This window comes from Limulus polyphemus, unplaced genomic scaffold (genome assembly GCF_000517525.1).
Source record: "Limulus polyphemus unplaced genomic scaffold, Limulus_polyphemus-2.1.2 Scaffold756, whole genome shotgun sequence".
Lineage (NCBI taxonomy): Eukaryota > Metazoa > Arthropoda > Merostomata > Xiphosura > Limulidae > Limulus > Limulus polyphemus.
This window is the reverse complement of record NW_013666366.1, coordinates 344,138-361,308: the sequence shown is the minus strand read 5'-3', so window position 1 is coordinate 361,308 and position 17,171 is coordinate 344,138. Positions and strand designations below refer to the sequence as shown.

The 17,171-nt window shown below is 34.6% G+C and overlaps 1 protein-coding gene across 1 annotated transcript in view; it reads left to right on the top strand.

Moving 5' to 3' along the window:
* LOC111085979 overlaps window positions 1-8,614 on the top strand; it is a 37,187-nt gene extending 28,573 nt beyond the window's left edge. The window contains exons 2-3 of the mRNA XM_022387035.1: window positions 6,826-6,946; window positions 8,211-8,614. Of these exons, the coding sequence (XP_022242743.1) occupies window positions 6,826-6,946; window positions 8,211-8,435 (346 nt within the window). The 3' untranslated portion in view covers window positions 8,436-8,614. The remainder of the gene's footprint in view (window positions 1-6,825; window positions 6,947-8,210) is intronic.
* Window positions 8,615-17,171: the final 8,557 nt, after the last annotated feature.

Sequence of the window (17,171 nt, the reverse complement as noted above, 5' to 3'; positions counted from 1 at the left end):
GAATACATCTTAATTGAACAAAACAATCCTACTATAAACCAACACCCCGGGGTGCCTAGATACCTCTTCTAAGTTTTGCAACAGTTCCGTTCATTTGACTTCTTTGTTCAACATTGTGTAAATATATATCCGTATCAGTGTAAATTACTTGTACCTGATGATGACAAAACCTTGTCGAACCGTTGTACATTTGCTGTGATGTTAAACTTATATTAAAGTTTTTCTTCATTACCCATTAAACCGTCTCCAGCCATTATAATACCTTTATGCTTTGTGCTAAACGAAACTCAACATCATAACCGCATGCTCTTAAACTGGAATAAGTGATGTGCAGTGTTGTTAGAGCTTGGACAATCCTTTAAATATATCAAATCATACTATGACATGCTAAACCACTACTTTGACGTATACTTCGTAATACCAAACCATACTTCCAATATTAAACCAGATTTCGAGTTAAACTTCGTAATACCAAACCATACTCCCAATACTAAGCCACTACTTCCAATACTAAACCACTACTTCGACGTATACTTCGTAATACCAAACCATACTTCCAATACTAAACCAGACTTCGAGTTATACCTCGTAATACCAAACCATACTTCCAATACTAAACCAGGTTTCGAGTTATACTTCGTAATACCAAACCATACTTCCAATACCAAACCAGACTTCGAGTTGTACCTCGTAATACCAAACCATACTTCCAATACTAAACCATACTTCGAGTTATACTTCGTAATACCAAACCATACTTCCAATACTAAACCAGACTTCGACATGCCATATTACACACCGTTTCTTATGGTTTATTTTTATTTTTACATTAAGCTTCTCTTTGTTTATCTGTCAACATTATATCCTACTAACATTATATCTTGCAGTAATTTCAACCTTCCACCAAATCAGTTCGGCAGTGAACTTAGATGATGTACTAAACGAAACAACAAAAACATCCTTCATTCGATCCCGTGATAGAAAAACTAAGGCTTCAATGATCAATGGAAATGCTGAAGAGAATAGGGAATTCTCTTCTATCTCTATAGATAAGTGTCCCCATGTTGGCAAACTTCGTATGATAGCACTTGTTCACATTATTTTAGGTCTGGAAATGACATGTTTGCTTTACGTGCACTCAGCACCAATCATTATACGCTTAACACATCAGAAAAAACCAGTTAGGTTTCCCCACACATACAAAGTCGTTTTCCCCAGTAGTGAACATTGTTCGATAATTGGAATTTACGAAGCTCTGCATGCAATTATAACGCTCAATACCAATAGTCGGATATTTCAACGGAACTTTTATCACATGTTTCATAAAAAATGGCGGTATTATAACTTTACTGTACTTTTTATATTGATAAAAAATGGCGGTATTATAAATTTACTGTACTTATTATATTGATAAACAATTGCGGAAGGTGGCTCATTTCAAGCATGAACTAATTAAATCGCCTGCCCTCTGCAATTTGTTTAATTTCACCCAACACTACTAGAGATCTACCTGCGATAACCGTCTCTAAGCTAGAAGTGATAGATTATAGGGTTCAATACCACCCACCGCCAACTCTTGAGCTACTCTTTTACCAACGAATAGTTGGATTTATCGTTACATTATAGCGCCCCCAATGCTGAGAGGACGAGCATGTTCGGTGATGAGGTTTGAACTCACAGATTGTGAGTCAAGTGTCTTACCACCAGGCCCATTTGTCTTCAAATGAAATTATGATGCTGTGCATGTTTTAGTAATTCAAACTTTAATAAAACAAACACAATTACAGTGAACGTAGTTTATCATAGTGCCTCTAACTCACTAAATTCTGTCTGAACTTTGACTACTTCTTGGTGGGGGCCGACCATGGCCTTGTGGACAGCGTGTGAGACTCTAAAACCGAGGATCCGTGGTTCCTCAAAATCGCGCTCCATTGGGGCCATGATTGTGTAATAACAAACAGAAACTGATTATATTAATGTTTGATGAAATAAACTATATATATATATAGTTAGCTGTAGGAATAAAGTAACAAGGGCAATGATTCCTACATTGTATTTCCACCACCGATAATGTTTTTTAGATTTTATGAAACGCAGTGATCACAGTTGGTTTACATGGTTTCTTGAACAGTGATCAGAGTTGGTTTACATGATTTATTGACCAGTGATCATGGTTGTTTTACATGTTTTCTTGACCAGTGATCTTGGTTGGTTTAAATGATTTCTTGACCAGTAAGTGATAAATTATTTGTTTTCCTTCGACTAATGTGGAGCCTGCACGTGGAAAATTGCACCGTAGCCTAACAGAGAAGAAAAAAGGAGTAAATTCTAGTTCAGGTTTGGAGGATGTACCCATCAATTGTCGTTCATAATCAAAAGGATTCCCACAAACACGCACACTATTCATATTTATTGCATGTATTTTTCATTATTTATGGGCGCTGCATAGCCAGGTGGTTAGGGCGCTTGACTCGCAGTCTGAAGGTTGCAGGTTCGAATCATTGTCCGCCAAACACGCTCGCTCTTTCAGCCGTGGGAGCGTTATAGTGTGACGGTCAATCCCACTATTCGCTGATAAAAGAGTAGTCGAGGAGTTGGCGGTGGATGGTAGCTGACTTCCCTCTAGTCTTTCACTGCTAAATTAGGGATGGCTAGCGCAGATAACTCTCATGTATCTTTGAGCGAAATTCAAAACAACCAAACATTCTTTATTCTATCCACTGAAGAAACCAATGGAAAAAAAAAACATGAAGATAAAGTCTATCTAATCCTATGAAATTCTGTTTATAACATATCATGTGCCATGCAAGTCACACCTTCTACAGTCCCATAAATCGTGGAACCTGGTTTATTGCTGGTTAATTTTTAAGGTCTTCAGAATAACTTTAAATAAATAAACTCCAAACTTTAACAAGTAGACTGTTGTGCACATTATTGTGAAGAACTTACTGATAAGTTTAAACTTCGCATATTCGTGAACCCTTTTTTTACTCATCTTTCACAATGTAATCCTAATAAACTATATTAATATTTTATCACGTTCATAATAACAAGAAATGAACAATTTTCTTTGGTCTATCTATGAAAAACTTTAATAACAACAAAAGAACATATAAAGGAGATAAATTCTCACACTCGCAGAGTTACCCTTCTAATTCAGTGTTGTACATTTACTGGCTTGTTCAAAATATGTTTAACAATTTTTATTTTCACTTTATTAAATTAAGTCTTAACGTGATCTTCACACTACACTTATACTAGCCAAACTTATAATCTTAGAAGTTGTTCATTGTTTGGGATTACTTTATCAGAGATCGCCGTCAACTTTAAAACAACTCTCAGATATTAGATTAAAGCAGACCAACAACAAATAGACAGAGACGGTGAATAATAGATAATAATATTCCCATGTGGAGACAGTCGTACTTGATATGCCATAATGTGATATTGTAAATCCCTCCACTCATTACAAATGGCATGATCTCCGTGTTTGTTTAGATCAGTGTGATACGTCTAATGGAGTTCAACAGATGAAATGGTCAAGAAAATCCACCTGGTTTAAGTATTATTACCATTACACTTCAGCCAATTTCATTAAGATTTTATAAGAATTAGAGTGTATAGGCTAAAGTTACATCGCTTAAAACATACTAGGAACCTTGACAGCTATAACTGAGCCACTTACCTAGATTCAAAGTCTTTCTGGTACAGTTTAGACAACTTGACATTTCTATTAAAGAACGGATACAGAAGAGTATTTCTAAGGAAAGCTCAGTTGTTCATATTTCAAAGTTATTGTTTTTTTAACTGCTCTTAATATTATACAGCTTTGTCATAGAACTAAAGACTCTTTATGACACTTGAAATTGTATTTTATCGTATTTTGAGAATCAAACTGTGCCAGCAACGATGCTTACAAATTCAATTGGCTAAAAGCGAGACATTTTTAAAGGAGAAATTATTAGATAATTTGACATTTAGTTTAGTCTGCAACAATTCGAGTTGAGCTACTTATGTACTTTAACATCTACTTGTAATCTGCAACGTAAGACTAGATTTTTTCGCGTCTCTAACATTTTACATTGAAGAATTTTTACTTCTTGTTAGTGAACCTTCAATCTAGTTATAAGTAGCATCGATTCTAAATAAATACATAATACATACGTAGAAAGTAGCTTCCTCTTGCTGCGTAGCCATCTTTAATCGGCAAACTGTGTTATTCTAAGTAAATACATAATACATACGTAGAAAGTAGCTTCCCATTGCTGGGTAGCCATCTTTAATCGGCAAACTGTGTTATTCTAAGTAAATACATAATACATACGTAGAAAGTAACTTCCTGTTGATGCGTAGCCATCTTTAATTGCGAAACTGTGTTATTCTAAGTAAATACATAATACATAGTAGAAAGTAGCTTCCTGTTGCTGGGTAGCCATCTTTAATCGTGAAACTGTGTTATTCTAAGTAAATACATAATACATATGTAGAAAGTAGCTTCTCGTTGCTGGGTAGCCATCTTTAATCGTAAAACTGTGTTATTCTAAGTAAATACATAATACATACGTAGAAAGTAGCTTCCTGTTGCTGGGTAGCCATCTTTAATCGTGAAACTGTGTTATTCTAAGTAAATACATAATACATGCGTAGAAAATATCTTCCTGTTGCTGGGTAGCCATCTTTAATCGTGAAACTGTTTTATTCTGCTTTATTTACTATTTCGAAGCAATTGATAAAGATAAATCAATTCGTGTATATAGTTCAAACGATACATTTGCTGAAATATTGCAACGTAACAAGTAGAGAACATCTGTACCTAAAGAAACACAGAAACAAATTATCTAATCTTGACAACAGTTGCTAAATCCTGTTTGCCCCGAATGTTGTTCTTTTATTTTTTTATACTGAATAAATTCCGCTGATATTCGTAATTTCTAGTGAAAATAAGTTGGACATTTAGGAACTGAGCATTGTAACATTGACTTCTAACTGATGTTCATAGCTTCTTCTAGGACAGTGAAATAAATATATTCAGCATGGTTGAAACCTCCTCCGATTGCTTTTCTCCCAGAAAATATTTCAATGCACAGTATTTTCTATTCGTCTTGTAGATACTTCTTGAATCAAGATAAAGCACATGTGTCCTTCATAGAGTCAGTTACAGGATAGTTAACCAGAGTAAATTAATAAACAGAGAGTTAACAAAAGTACTTGAACATCTCACAAAAGTGATTACTAAGATATCTTTTTTTTGTAATATAAATGATTTAAGATGACTTCTGGTCAACCAACAATATATAGAAAATCAGGCTTACAGAAACGCAGCAACAACGACAACATCAACAACCAGAGGGCCACTCAGTAGAGCGCTTACCTCCGTCACGCAGCGTTGATCATATTCGGCTTTCAAAAAAAAAAAAAAAAAAGCGAAAATGTGTCCGTATGTCCGACGTTATCTAAGGACACAAACCATTTTTGTCAGGACAATGAGGAATTCATCCGATTATTTTTTGACCCAGTAATAGAGCAAGAATAGTATGAAAAATCGATGCCCGTGATAACAGATAGAGATTTGTTGGATTTCGTGACATTGCTGTGATTTTGACCTTTGAAATTAGCCCTCAAAAAACTAATCACTTCTAAGTTGGGTCATAGTCCAAATGTATACCAACTTTCGTCCAAATCATTTCAGCCGTTTTCGAGAAATCTTGTTGACAAACACATACACACAGGGGTGAAAACATAACCGTGGTAATAACAACACCAAGTTACGAATCTTAGGGTGGGAAATTATAAGCTAAGGTATTTGCGAAAGTGTATTCAACAGATTTAACCTCAGTTCACATCTCTATATACATACATGTATGTATTCGTGGAACTATACTGGCGACTATTCTATTTTATTATTTTTAGAAATATTTCATTAATACCAGGATTGTTAACTAATACGTTTTTTAAGGATAACTGTCATGTCCACAAATGGCCGCTGATGATTGAAAGTTGTGCACTTCATCATCTCCCCTACAATAGGCAGGGTGATCATTATGCAAGTTACCTTTTTTATTTGCCTGTCTTCCATTAAAGTTTAAACACCAGAAGGACTGGAAACACTACGTTTCATCGAATAGAGAAGTCACAGATAGTCTATTGATGAAATTTGTCAACAAGAATATTGTCAAATGTGTGATATTATTGAATGGACTAATTTGTTAAAAATTTTGTAATATTATTTCACAAGAAACTTTTTTTCATATTATTTGGAACCTCAAGATTAATCAGAAATATGCAGATATTTTTTCCACGGGTATTTATTAGATTTACAAAGGCTACCCAGTGGCACAGCGGTACGTCTGCGGGCTTATATTGCTAAAAACCGGATTTCAATACCCGTGGTGGGCAGAGCACAGATAGCCGTTTGTGTAGTTTTATGCTTAATAACAAACAAACAACAACAGCTTTGCAAAGAGAAGTTTAAAAACTACGTGGCCAAGAAATGCCCAACTACTCAATAGGAACGGAACAGTTCCATTACAGTCTATAACAAAGAGCATACTGTAAAGACAGATTTAAAAAAAGTCTGCCACAAAACATGATATACTAAAAGTTGCATGCAATTTTGCACGTAAATGAAATATGTTGTTGGTTAATTAAATGTAGGCCTAAAGTTAATCTTACCAGAACTATATTTCTGGTCAACTTCAAACCCTTACCTACTTGTCCTGTTTATTCATTCCAATTGTATATCCAGAAGTGTTTCCACTAATTGTTCATATTGCCTACAGATATAATGTTTACGTGAAATAAATTCAGTCTCATATTCTCCTTCAGGTTCCTGTCAAAGGGCGTGTGTAATAACACTCTCGCCACAAGCGCTTTTCGAGCAGATCCGCACCGTACAGTTCGGGTGATTTTTCCTGATCAATCCACAGACGCCATTATTTATGTCACAGTAAGTTCTTTACGATCATATCATAACTCTCTTAGAATACACCAACAATAAACTCTCGATTAAATATATTTTTGATATAATAATAATATGACTACTTGTTACTGAGTAGAAGAGCAACCTCCATGAAACTGGCCACTTGTAGTATGTACTTGTACCATTTAGTTACTGAGTAGAAGAGCAGCCTCCATGAGACTGGCCGCTTGTAGTATGTACTTGTACCATTTAGTTACTGAGTTGCTCTTTCATGAAACTGGCCACTTGTAGTATGTACTTGTACCATTTAAATAGTGAGTAGAAGAGCAACCTCCATGAGACTGGCCACTTGTAGTATGTACTTGTACCATTTAGTTAGTGAGTAGAAGAGCAACCTCTATGAGACTGACCACTTGTAGTTTGTACTTGTACCATTTAATTAGTGAGTGGAAGAGCAACTTTCATGAGACTGGCCACTTGTAGTATGTACTTGTACCATTTAGTTACTGAGTAGAAGAGCAACCTCTATGAGACTGACCACTTGTAGTTTGTACTTGTACCATTTAATTAGTGAGTGGAAGACCAACTTTTATGATTGGTTTCATGAAATTTTTGTATAGCAAAAATGGTCTGTCAAGTGAATGCTCAATGATTCAACGGTAAGTTTGAGGACTTATAATGCTAAAATTTGTGGCTCGATCCCTGTGGTAAGTGCAGCTCAGATGCTCTATTGTGAAACGTTGCATTTTACAGGATACAAACTAACTTTCCAATGATAATGTACAAAGTTACTACTTTATTAACGTTAATTTTCTTGACGAATTTCCTGTTTTTAATGCAAAATACACATTTCAATTGGATCTTGTTGAATAGAATATTCGTTTTCTATTTAAAAATCTGTGTGGAATTTGCTGTATTTTTGTTATTGTGATTACATTAAAATATTATCAAGTAATTTTTGTTATACATAATACATTTCATTTCGTTGTTTAACTCAGGTAGCGATATTTTTATTGTTAACAACTAAATTACCTGTTAACTAATCATTTTTTATTTATAAACTTTATAGAGTTTTATTGGTTGTATTATCTTGAACTATAAGAATAAGCACACCAATAAGATCACACAAGTATGTAATTGTTTTCATTTTCAGTCTAGTTTTATGAGTTTTTTCGATAAAAATATGTCTGTTATATGAGTTTTTAATCAGAGATACGCAAATATAAAATAATTATTCACCAACCATATAGTTAACTTACATTTTTGGTAATAAATTTCTTGTGGTTTTTAGGTAGTCATCGTGTTCTACGCTGCCATAATCCTCATCTTGGTTGGCACCAATTTACACCGTTTTCGGCGAAATACTGGTGGTCGGAACGACAGTCCCTCTGAGGACGAGGAAGAGAATTACGAGCTAGAAGAAAAGCGCCACCTAGTGGTTCATCTAGATAAAAACTCTCGAGCTTATCAAACAATTAGTCTTGAGAGCGAAAGAGATAATGTGTTAATTGTGTGACTTGCACACCACAGAGAATATGGTGTAATATCGGGACATCGGTCATTACCCAACATATAACTAGTGAAAATTCGTAAAAGTGGTGGGAAAATAAGGTTTCTGAGAATTTGTTTTTTTTTATTAAATGAGCAGACGTGTAATTACAAGTTATTATGAGAGTGTGATCATGTTATTTAATTATATATATTTTATATGAAGGAAATGGGTAATGAAATGCTGTATGTTTTAATAAAGAATAACAACTAAAGAAAAAATGTTTTCATTATTATTTAACACTTATAGATAAGCACGAGAACGAATAAAGATATCTATTTTGCTCGTAATGATATATATATTTACATATATATAATTCAAGATTTCGTTGGTTGCGTGTTTTCCATTTTTTCCAGTTCGTGAATAAAGTTGACCTCGAATAATTGACCAGAACCTCTACTAAAGCGATTATTTCATTACCATTTTTGGTTTAATATAGACGACGTGGGGTCGATTATAGAACTAACTTTGTTTGTAATCAAGAACAAAGCTACACGATGGGCTATCTGTGCTCTGCCCACCACGAGTATCGAAACCCGGTTTCTAGCGTGATAAGTCAGCAGACATACCGCTGTGCCACTGGAAGGATTAACTTTAAAATACTTAACTTTCTTTCTCTTTTACCCGTATTGATCTTGTTATTTAAGAACTGTCGTGGGAATAACTACAGTTTATCATACATTAAACATATTATTTTGTATTTAGGATTTTTTTTGTCATGAAGAAACTTACATGGACTGCACTTCTACACACTGCCAACCCCGAGGAATCAAGCCCGGTTTTTAGCATTGCGAGCACGTAAACTCACTGCTAACCTACACCTGACAAAATTATCTTACATTATTATGGATATTTTTTTTCCAACACCTAATCTGCAAAAATGTATGAAAAAATGTTCCATTAAAAAAGGTCTGACTTCACGAGGTATATTATGTCTTATGAAAAAATAGAGAAATAATTTTACTAGGCTAGACCAATTAAGGTGCAGGTTGTGACTACATTAATAATAATTCTTAACGTTTTATATATACTGAAACTTTAGATAAACGTAATGAGAGTTGATTCGTTAATGATATAAAATCGGGACGAATTTAAACAGATTCTTAAGGACTGGGTATGGGGGCATGGCCTGTGGGTTTGTTTGTTTTGAATTTCGCGCAAAGCTATACGAGAGCTATCTGCGCTATCCGTCCCTAATTTAGCATTGTAAGATTGGTGGAAGGAAACTATTCATCACCACCCACCGCCAACTCTTGAGCTACTATTTTACCAACGAATAGCGGGATTCGTCGAGCTCTGGCTTGTCTTTTATTGAGGAAACTTGAGGTACAGCGTATTGTTGTGCGTAGGATGTTAAGTTGGTGCAACTTAAATAATAAACTCTCCAACATTCACCACAACAAAACACAACTCAAGAACAAAATTGATGCTAACAAATCCAACAACAGAACATTACACTGCAGTTTATCTTTTGTCCCTGAAACCAGCTCAAGAATTATCCACACTTGGACTAAACTAGCCAGTAAACACAATATTGCTGTCAACGTCAAATTCGCTCAAAAACCCGGCCCTAAATTAAAATCGTTACTAAACAAAAATTATTTAGAATCACACAATACGAACGTCATTTACAAAATAACATGCAATAACTGCCCAGAATTCTACATCGGAGAAACAGGAAGAAAATTGGAAACCAGATTCACAGAATACAATAAAAATGTTTTCCACCATTGCAACTCAAAAACTCATTATAAGGCCCTCACGGCTGAAAGGGCGAGCATGTTTGGTGCTTTTTGTAATTTGGTAATTGTTCAAACTAAATGTAAGGAGTATATAGCTAAATTAATTTCTCTGTTATAAATTTTGTTTCAGCAATCAAGTACAGAAACATGTATGTAATCAAATTACATGACCCTAACGAAATGCATGACATCATAAGCGAGGTTTTTGATATTCGGAAGTGAGACAGGAAGCTCCAATAGTCATACCATACTCTGCTTATGGGAGACATTATAGCTATATGACTGCTAAGGGGTGAGTCAACAAAATAGTATCAAAACCACTGATTTTTGAAATTTTAAAAATTTTTTGTTGAGTATTTAGAGAGGATTTGCTGCTGATAAAACTCAATTCAAATCTATAGTTGGAACAAAGTTCAAAGTAAAACACGAAGTAGAAATGGGCAGAATGATGGACACACCCACTTTGAAGTTGCATATGTTGTAATGTTAACCCATTTATTCCTACCTTGTTTCCTTACTTTATGATGCTCCCATTCCTACTTCCTAATATTTTATTTAAACATTTTTTACACTTGTCTCATAGAGTTTTTTTGGTACTAAGTTCATGAGTGACTGAGCTCTAGGCTTATCCTTCTTATAGCTTTTCTTACAACTATCTCTCGATATTTTCTGGCTTTTGCTGGTATCTTTGCTATAGTCTTTTTTTTTTTTCATCTAGCCAAGGTGGCAGCCTTTATTTTGTCTGAATTAATTGGCTAAGACTTGTTTCACATATTCTAACCTTATCTCTATTCTTGCAGCAATGCTCTCTTCACTGGGACAAAGAGCTTGCAAGATTAGCAACATAAGATTTTCTCTTTTTCTCTCATTTTCTTTCCTTGAAAGACATATTTTAAAAATCGCACTGTTTCAATAGATCACACTTAGTTTGAAAACAATGAAAAGGTAAATTATACAACTCACCGTTCTTGTTTTCAGTCTAGAGTGCTCGAGTAAAGCCGTGTCAAACTTCGGTAGTGATATCTTTCGTCCTCACATAGGAGAATCAATTCTTAGGCGCCCACTGCTGTGATACAATTGCTCTGTCTAGCACAGAGCCCTCGAGTTAGATGTATAGAACTGAGCCTTCTCTTTCAAAGGTTAGATCATAGTTATAACCTAGATCTAGAGAATCTACATAGTCCACGTTTTTTTATCTAGCTGATACAGCTGCAGGCCCATTACGTAGGCGAGTGCGTAAGCAGTCGTGCACCCGCACGTGATATGAGGGTGGGTTGTCACTTGACAACTCACTAAACGTGCTCCTAATCATAGAATATGGCTACTAATATATTGCTAACTCACCAGTAGTGTTACAAAATGGCTATTGTTCATACATGCTATTACCAAGTTTATAAGTAAAACTAATAAAAACACTTTTAGCCAGATTTAGATTTGCATAAGATGAAGGCAGGAGAGAGCTATGCTTTTCCAACAACGTCAGACAGTCAGTCAGATTGACATATTTCTGGTGATGTTAATTTTTTTTATTCTACCGACTTTCTCAAGAGCTTTGGTGGCTTATTGCTCTGCAGCTGGTTTGTTTACTATTCAACAATGTGTATAAGGTGCTTATAAAGTTTTGTTTGCAGCGTGATTGAGATTTTATTTTGTATTGCACATCTGACTCATTTCTACTATAAGTACTACCGTACTTATGATAATAAAGAATTAGCGAACATCTTACCATAAAACAAGTAACTGGCGAACATCCAACAACTGATAACCAACTATCGAAGATCTTACCATATAATAATAAACAACTGCCGAATGTATTACACTAAAAAACAAAGACATTACGAGCCTTTTACTATAAAACATTAAAAAAAAAAGCCCGACCCTTTTACATAATAAATTAAAGAGGCCAGCATTCGGGGGTGAATGCAATGTCGATTCTGACACCAGAAAAATCATGAAAAACACAGAAATATCGAAAACTGTCTATATCACTTCTTGGGAGCTGCAGGAAAGTATCTTTTTACCACATTCCAGATGCGTTGGTTGACATACACTTGAACAGTTCATGAAAACCCCAAATTGTACGTTCCTCGCTGAAAAATTGAGCAAAAGACAAAAATTCCAAGAATATCTATATCTCTGTTTGAGACCCGCAAAGAGTATCTTTGTACTAAACTTCGTTTAAACTGGACGACACAAGGCTAAGTAATTGACCAAAACCCCTAAAATTGTGGGTTTATATAGCCGTTTGATCCCATTAATTGACTAAAAATGAGCATATCTCACGTTTTTGTATGTATATGTATGGGATCTGTAAAAAAAGTGACAAGCCAATGTACTGGTAAATGAAGAAATGGCGGTCGATTGAAAAGTGTTTAGAAGAAGAAACAATAGGAAAATATTACGTCTTCTCTCCGGAGACATAACACAAAACATGAGTACCACATAACACACAACATGAAAAACCACTTACCACATAACATACAACTGTAGAACATCTTACCACATAATATACAACTGTAGAACATCATACCACATAAAAAACAATTATAGAACATCATACCACATAAAAAACAATTATAGAACATCATACCACATAAAAAAAAACAATTATAGAACATCTTACCACATAACACACAATTGTATAACATCTTACCACATAACACACAATTGTATAACATCTTAACACATAACCAACAACTGGCAGACCTTTACGGCCTAACAAACAATGTCGCACAATTTTTCCTGTTTAACAGGAATTACAGACAATATTAACCACACAAGACTTTCCACCTTTCGCAGACGACTAATATAATCCACTTTGAATGTAAAACTGACAACTGTATTAAGTGTGGTATACGAACGGCGTGAACTTCAATTGTTCACTGGGCAGCTGTAAGAAAAAAGATGAACTGAAAACTGGAATATTCAGTTGTTTAACCCATGCATATGTTTAAATTATATAATATCATCCTGGGAACTGATCTAAAGCTTGATTCAACGCTTTGCACGTTGACATATAAAATTGTAAAGTTATATAAAACAGGGGAAAAATACTGTAATTATGTGTTATTGAAAGTATTACTATGGGTCATTTATTTTATTCAATATTTATATAATTAAAACAGTAACGCGTGTGCGTGCGTGGGAAGCTTTTTAAACTTCATTAAATTATTCAAAAGTGAAATTAGGAGTAGCGAATTATGGATGGCATCATCATATTTGTAAGGGAGGAGTGGGTGTAGATAGTACTGTAAATTGTAAAGGGAAGGTTTGTTTTAGAGCAAAGCAACATTGGGATATCTACTGTGACCATCGTGGAGAATCGACCCCGAGTTTTAGCGTTGTAATTCCGTAGTCATTCCGCTCTCCCCCTGGCGACAGAGAAAGGTAAAGGTATTTGGAAAATTGACCTGCCACCCCTCAGAGCCCCATTTCAAACAGCTGTGTTTATGAGTTAAGATTTAGCGTGTGAATTTCTTCATTTGGTTATAGATACTTATCCTCGATACCCTGATTTTGAAAGCGTCGCTAGATCTGGTGTTTCTTACTAGATGAGTCGATCGGTTTGTCATTTTCGATTAGAGCATCCTGCTCAAAATGTCTTTGTACTAGAGGTGTTTGGTAGGCATCATATTATGTGGAATGAATTTAACCTGACACTCACTGAGGCACCCCGCTCGGCCATCAGATTTATTCAGGACTCTACGTATCTTAACCTCATATATGATTAGTGTAGGCAGGTCACGTAGCTGTTTTAATGACATTAGATACACAGCACTGCCTTTACATTCTATAAACTTTGTACATTCAAATACAAAATACCACAATAAAAATGTTTCGTACGCAAAGCTTGAATTTACCCCACTAGTTGATGATTATAGGCAATAGTTTGATTGTAGCTTTCATAATTTTCCCTTAAGATCAATATGACTATTAACATGAAACATAAGGCCATAATAACAGGTAACATAGCGCATGTCTTGTATTTGAACAGATGATGTGTAAGGTTCCTTAAGATGGAGTGTTGGAGTAAACGTTTTATCATTTCAAGCAACTCTAGCTGAGTGCGTTCGTATAAATTATGCACATTTGCAACCACCAGCAAAGGGGTAAATGTTATAAAATAGTAACGAAGTATAGTGAATGATAAGTTCAGCTGTAACCTCGAATAGCCATGGTCGCAGAGACAGGGCATCGTTTTGGATTCGAGTTGCTGTTTGGTTCAGTTAGAATCCTAAATAGCCTAGGTGGCAGAGATATATGGGCGTTTTGGAGTTTATGTGCTGTATGATTCCACTGGAATCCCGAATAGTTATGTGACAGAGATAGATAAGGCGTCTTGGATTCGAGTTGCTGTTTGATATAAGTTTTTTTTTTGTAATATAAGTAAGGAAAATAGAAAAATACAGCAAAGGTGGAAGCTTGAACAGTGCCAACTAAAATCGTTAACAGAGCTAAAAATTAAGTTATACTTAATGCTGGTTCATAAGGGCATTTTATTGGAGTAACTGATACAGAGGTGTTTCAGTCAAACCTCTGTTTGATGTAAGATTTTTATCCCACGAAGAAAAATAAAAAATCTATAGGTTTTTTTCATAAATTATTTTGTCAATTAGTTCATAAACTGAGATTAAAGCACTTGAAAAGCTTCTCAACCCGAGACTCAAAGCTTGTGAATGAAATGGCAAACAACTCAGAAGAGATAGCTCATTGTGTAACTTTGCTCTTAACACCAAAACAAACAAATGCACGAACACAAAGCTTATTTCGATGTACAAGTGAAATTATGATTATTGAAGGTTCAAACATTATAGTTGTCAATGTGCATGTGTGTATAACAAATCCATAGGCTAATTAATTAATCTTCGTTGATCCAACGGATAGATGATATCAAGGGTTATAGGGTCCATGAAACATTGAAGTAAATGACGACTAGAAGTGTGTAGGGGGGCATCTTGAAATAACACATAGGATAAAATGGAATTGTATACTAAGTGGTTAACTACAGTTTTAAAATCTGTATAAAATTCTAGATATGGGTTATTTGCGATCTCCTATAGAAAGAACTATATTTGGAATTTCTACAATTTCAAAACGTAAACAAAAGCATTCCACTCTAAAAATAAAATGTATAAGTGGGTACGGGTGTTAAGAAATACTTTTATGTTACTGAAACATCTCTTTAAATGTATATGTGGGTACGGTGTTGAGAAATACTTTTATGTTACTGAAACATCTCTTTAAATGTATATGTGGGTACGGTGTTGAGAAATTCTTTTATGTTACTGAAACATCTCTTTAAATGTATGTGTGGGTACGGTGTTGAGAAATACTTTTATGTTACTGAAACATCTCTTTAAATGTATATTGGGTACGGTGTTGAGAAATACTTTTATGTTACTGAAACATCTCTTTAAAAGTGTACCATATCCCTGGAAAAACGCTTTGGCTTTGCATCATGATTTCGTCTTGTAAGTGGCGTGGTCTAGGTTGTGTTGTGATGATAAAAACCTATCAGCTTTTCCATTCTTACCATCAGAACAGTGAAAGTTTTTTGTATTAAAAGAAATTACTGAATATCGTCTAAATATCATGCAACGCTTTGATCATTATTACCATGAAATTTCAACGTTGTTTGTGGTGGCAGTTGATATTTTAATAAGTACTTTGTATTTAAAAGCAATTTTCTAATGATATAGTGCAAAGGAGAAAATACTTGATTCCAGAGTAATAATACCATCCTTCGGTATTTTTTTATGAATGCAAGCAAGTAACTTATTATAAAGATCGTAAATCTTAATTCATTCCAAAGTTAAGTTAGAATATCATTTATCAATGATAAAGCAAAACACGAATATTATAATAGGAAGCATTTATTAAGCGTTTCGGAATCTTCAAAATTCCATCATCAGTAATGTAGAGGTACAAAACCAAAAAACAACAACAATATTTGTAATTACAATAGAAATATACTATACATGGTAATCCAAACTACCACATATTTTCCGTAAATGTGCTCTACTGAACTTTTACTTCACATACCAAATTTAAAGGCAGTCCATTAAGAAACACCTGAGATACAGCATTTTCAAATTTGATTACATTTCTTATTTTTTCTTCTCACTAAAAGTACAGAAACGTTTCTGATAGAAAAACGTACTTAACTTTTATGGAGTTTTTTTTCAAATTTGTTACACCGATAGATCTTTACAGCCTACAATTAGGAGTCTCAGTTGGTGTGTATATATAAGTTACACGTGCAAAGTTATTCAACAAAAACCGCTCAAATTTTACAAAAATGTTTGCGCACGCCCAAGCAAAAAGTCGCGTGAGCTATCGGTCTAACATTTTAACTACATCTTCTACTAAAAGTGGACCATTTATATTTTTTGTCATTCGGGTTAAGAACGGCTGATTTAGAGCAGCAAAACTATAAGGTGAAAAGACGTACAGAGACATAATTATTGGTTAAGCCAAGCAAACTAGATTAGCAGTTTCTTGCTCAAGTTTTCAAATGAATCATACAAATGAACGGTTACTATTCATTATCGATTTCTGACTTTAGTGCATAAATTTGCTAAATTTTATGAAATTATCCTAATTAAGAGGGCTTAGCGTTACGGGATATTAGCTTAACCAATTAGCATAAATAATGATGCTTGGTACGTCTGTACTGATTGCATTGGGGTGGGAGTGATGATAAGAAACTATTAATCTAGTTTCCATGGCGTTACTATAAAGGAAGTTATTAACACTATTTTAGAGTGGAAACTACCACCATATATTTTAAATAATCTGGTTGGTTCTGCAAAGTAAAGATCTGTTCCGAATAATAGGGCTGCGATCCTAAAGCTAATGTTGGTTACTATCGAATGACACTTTCTTATTTGCTGTGGTTTGCTGGTGTGTATTGACAAAAAGTCATGATATCTAATCAAAAACACCTTAGGTGTGAAAAACG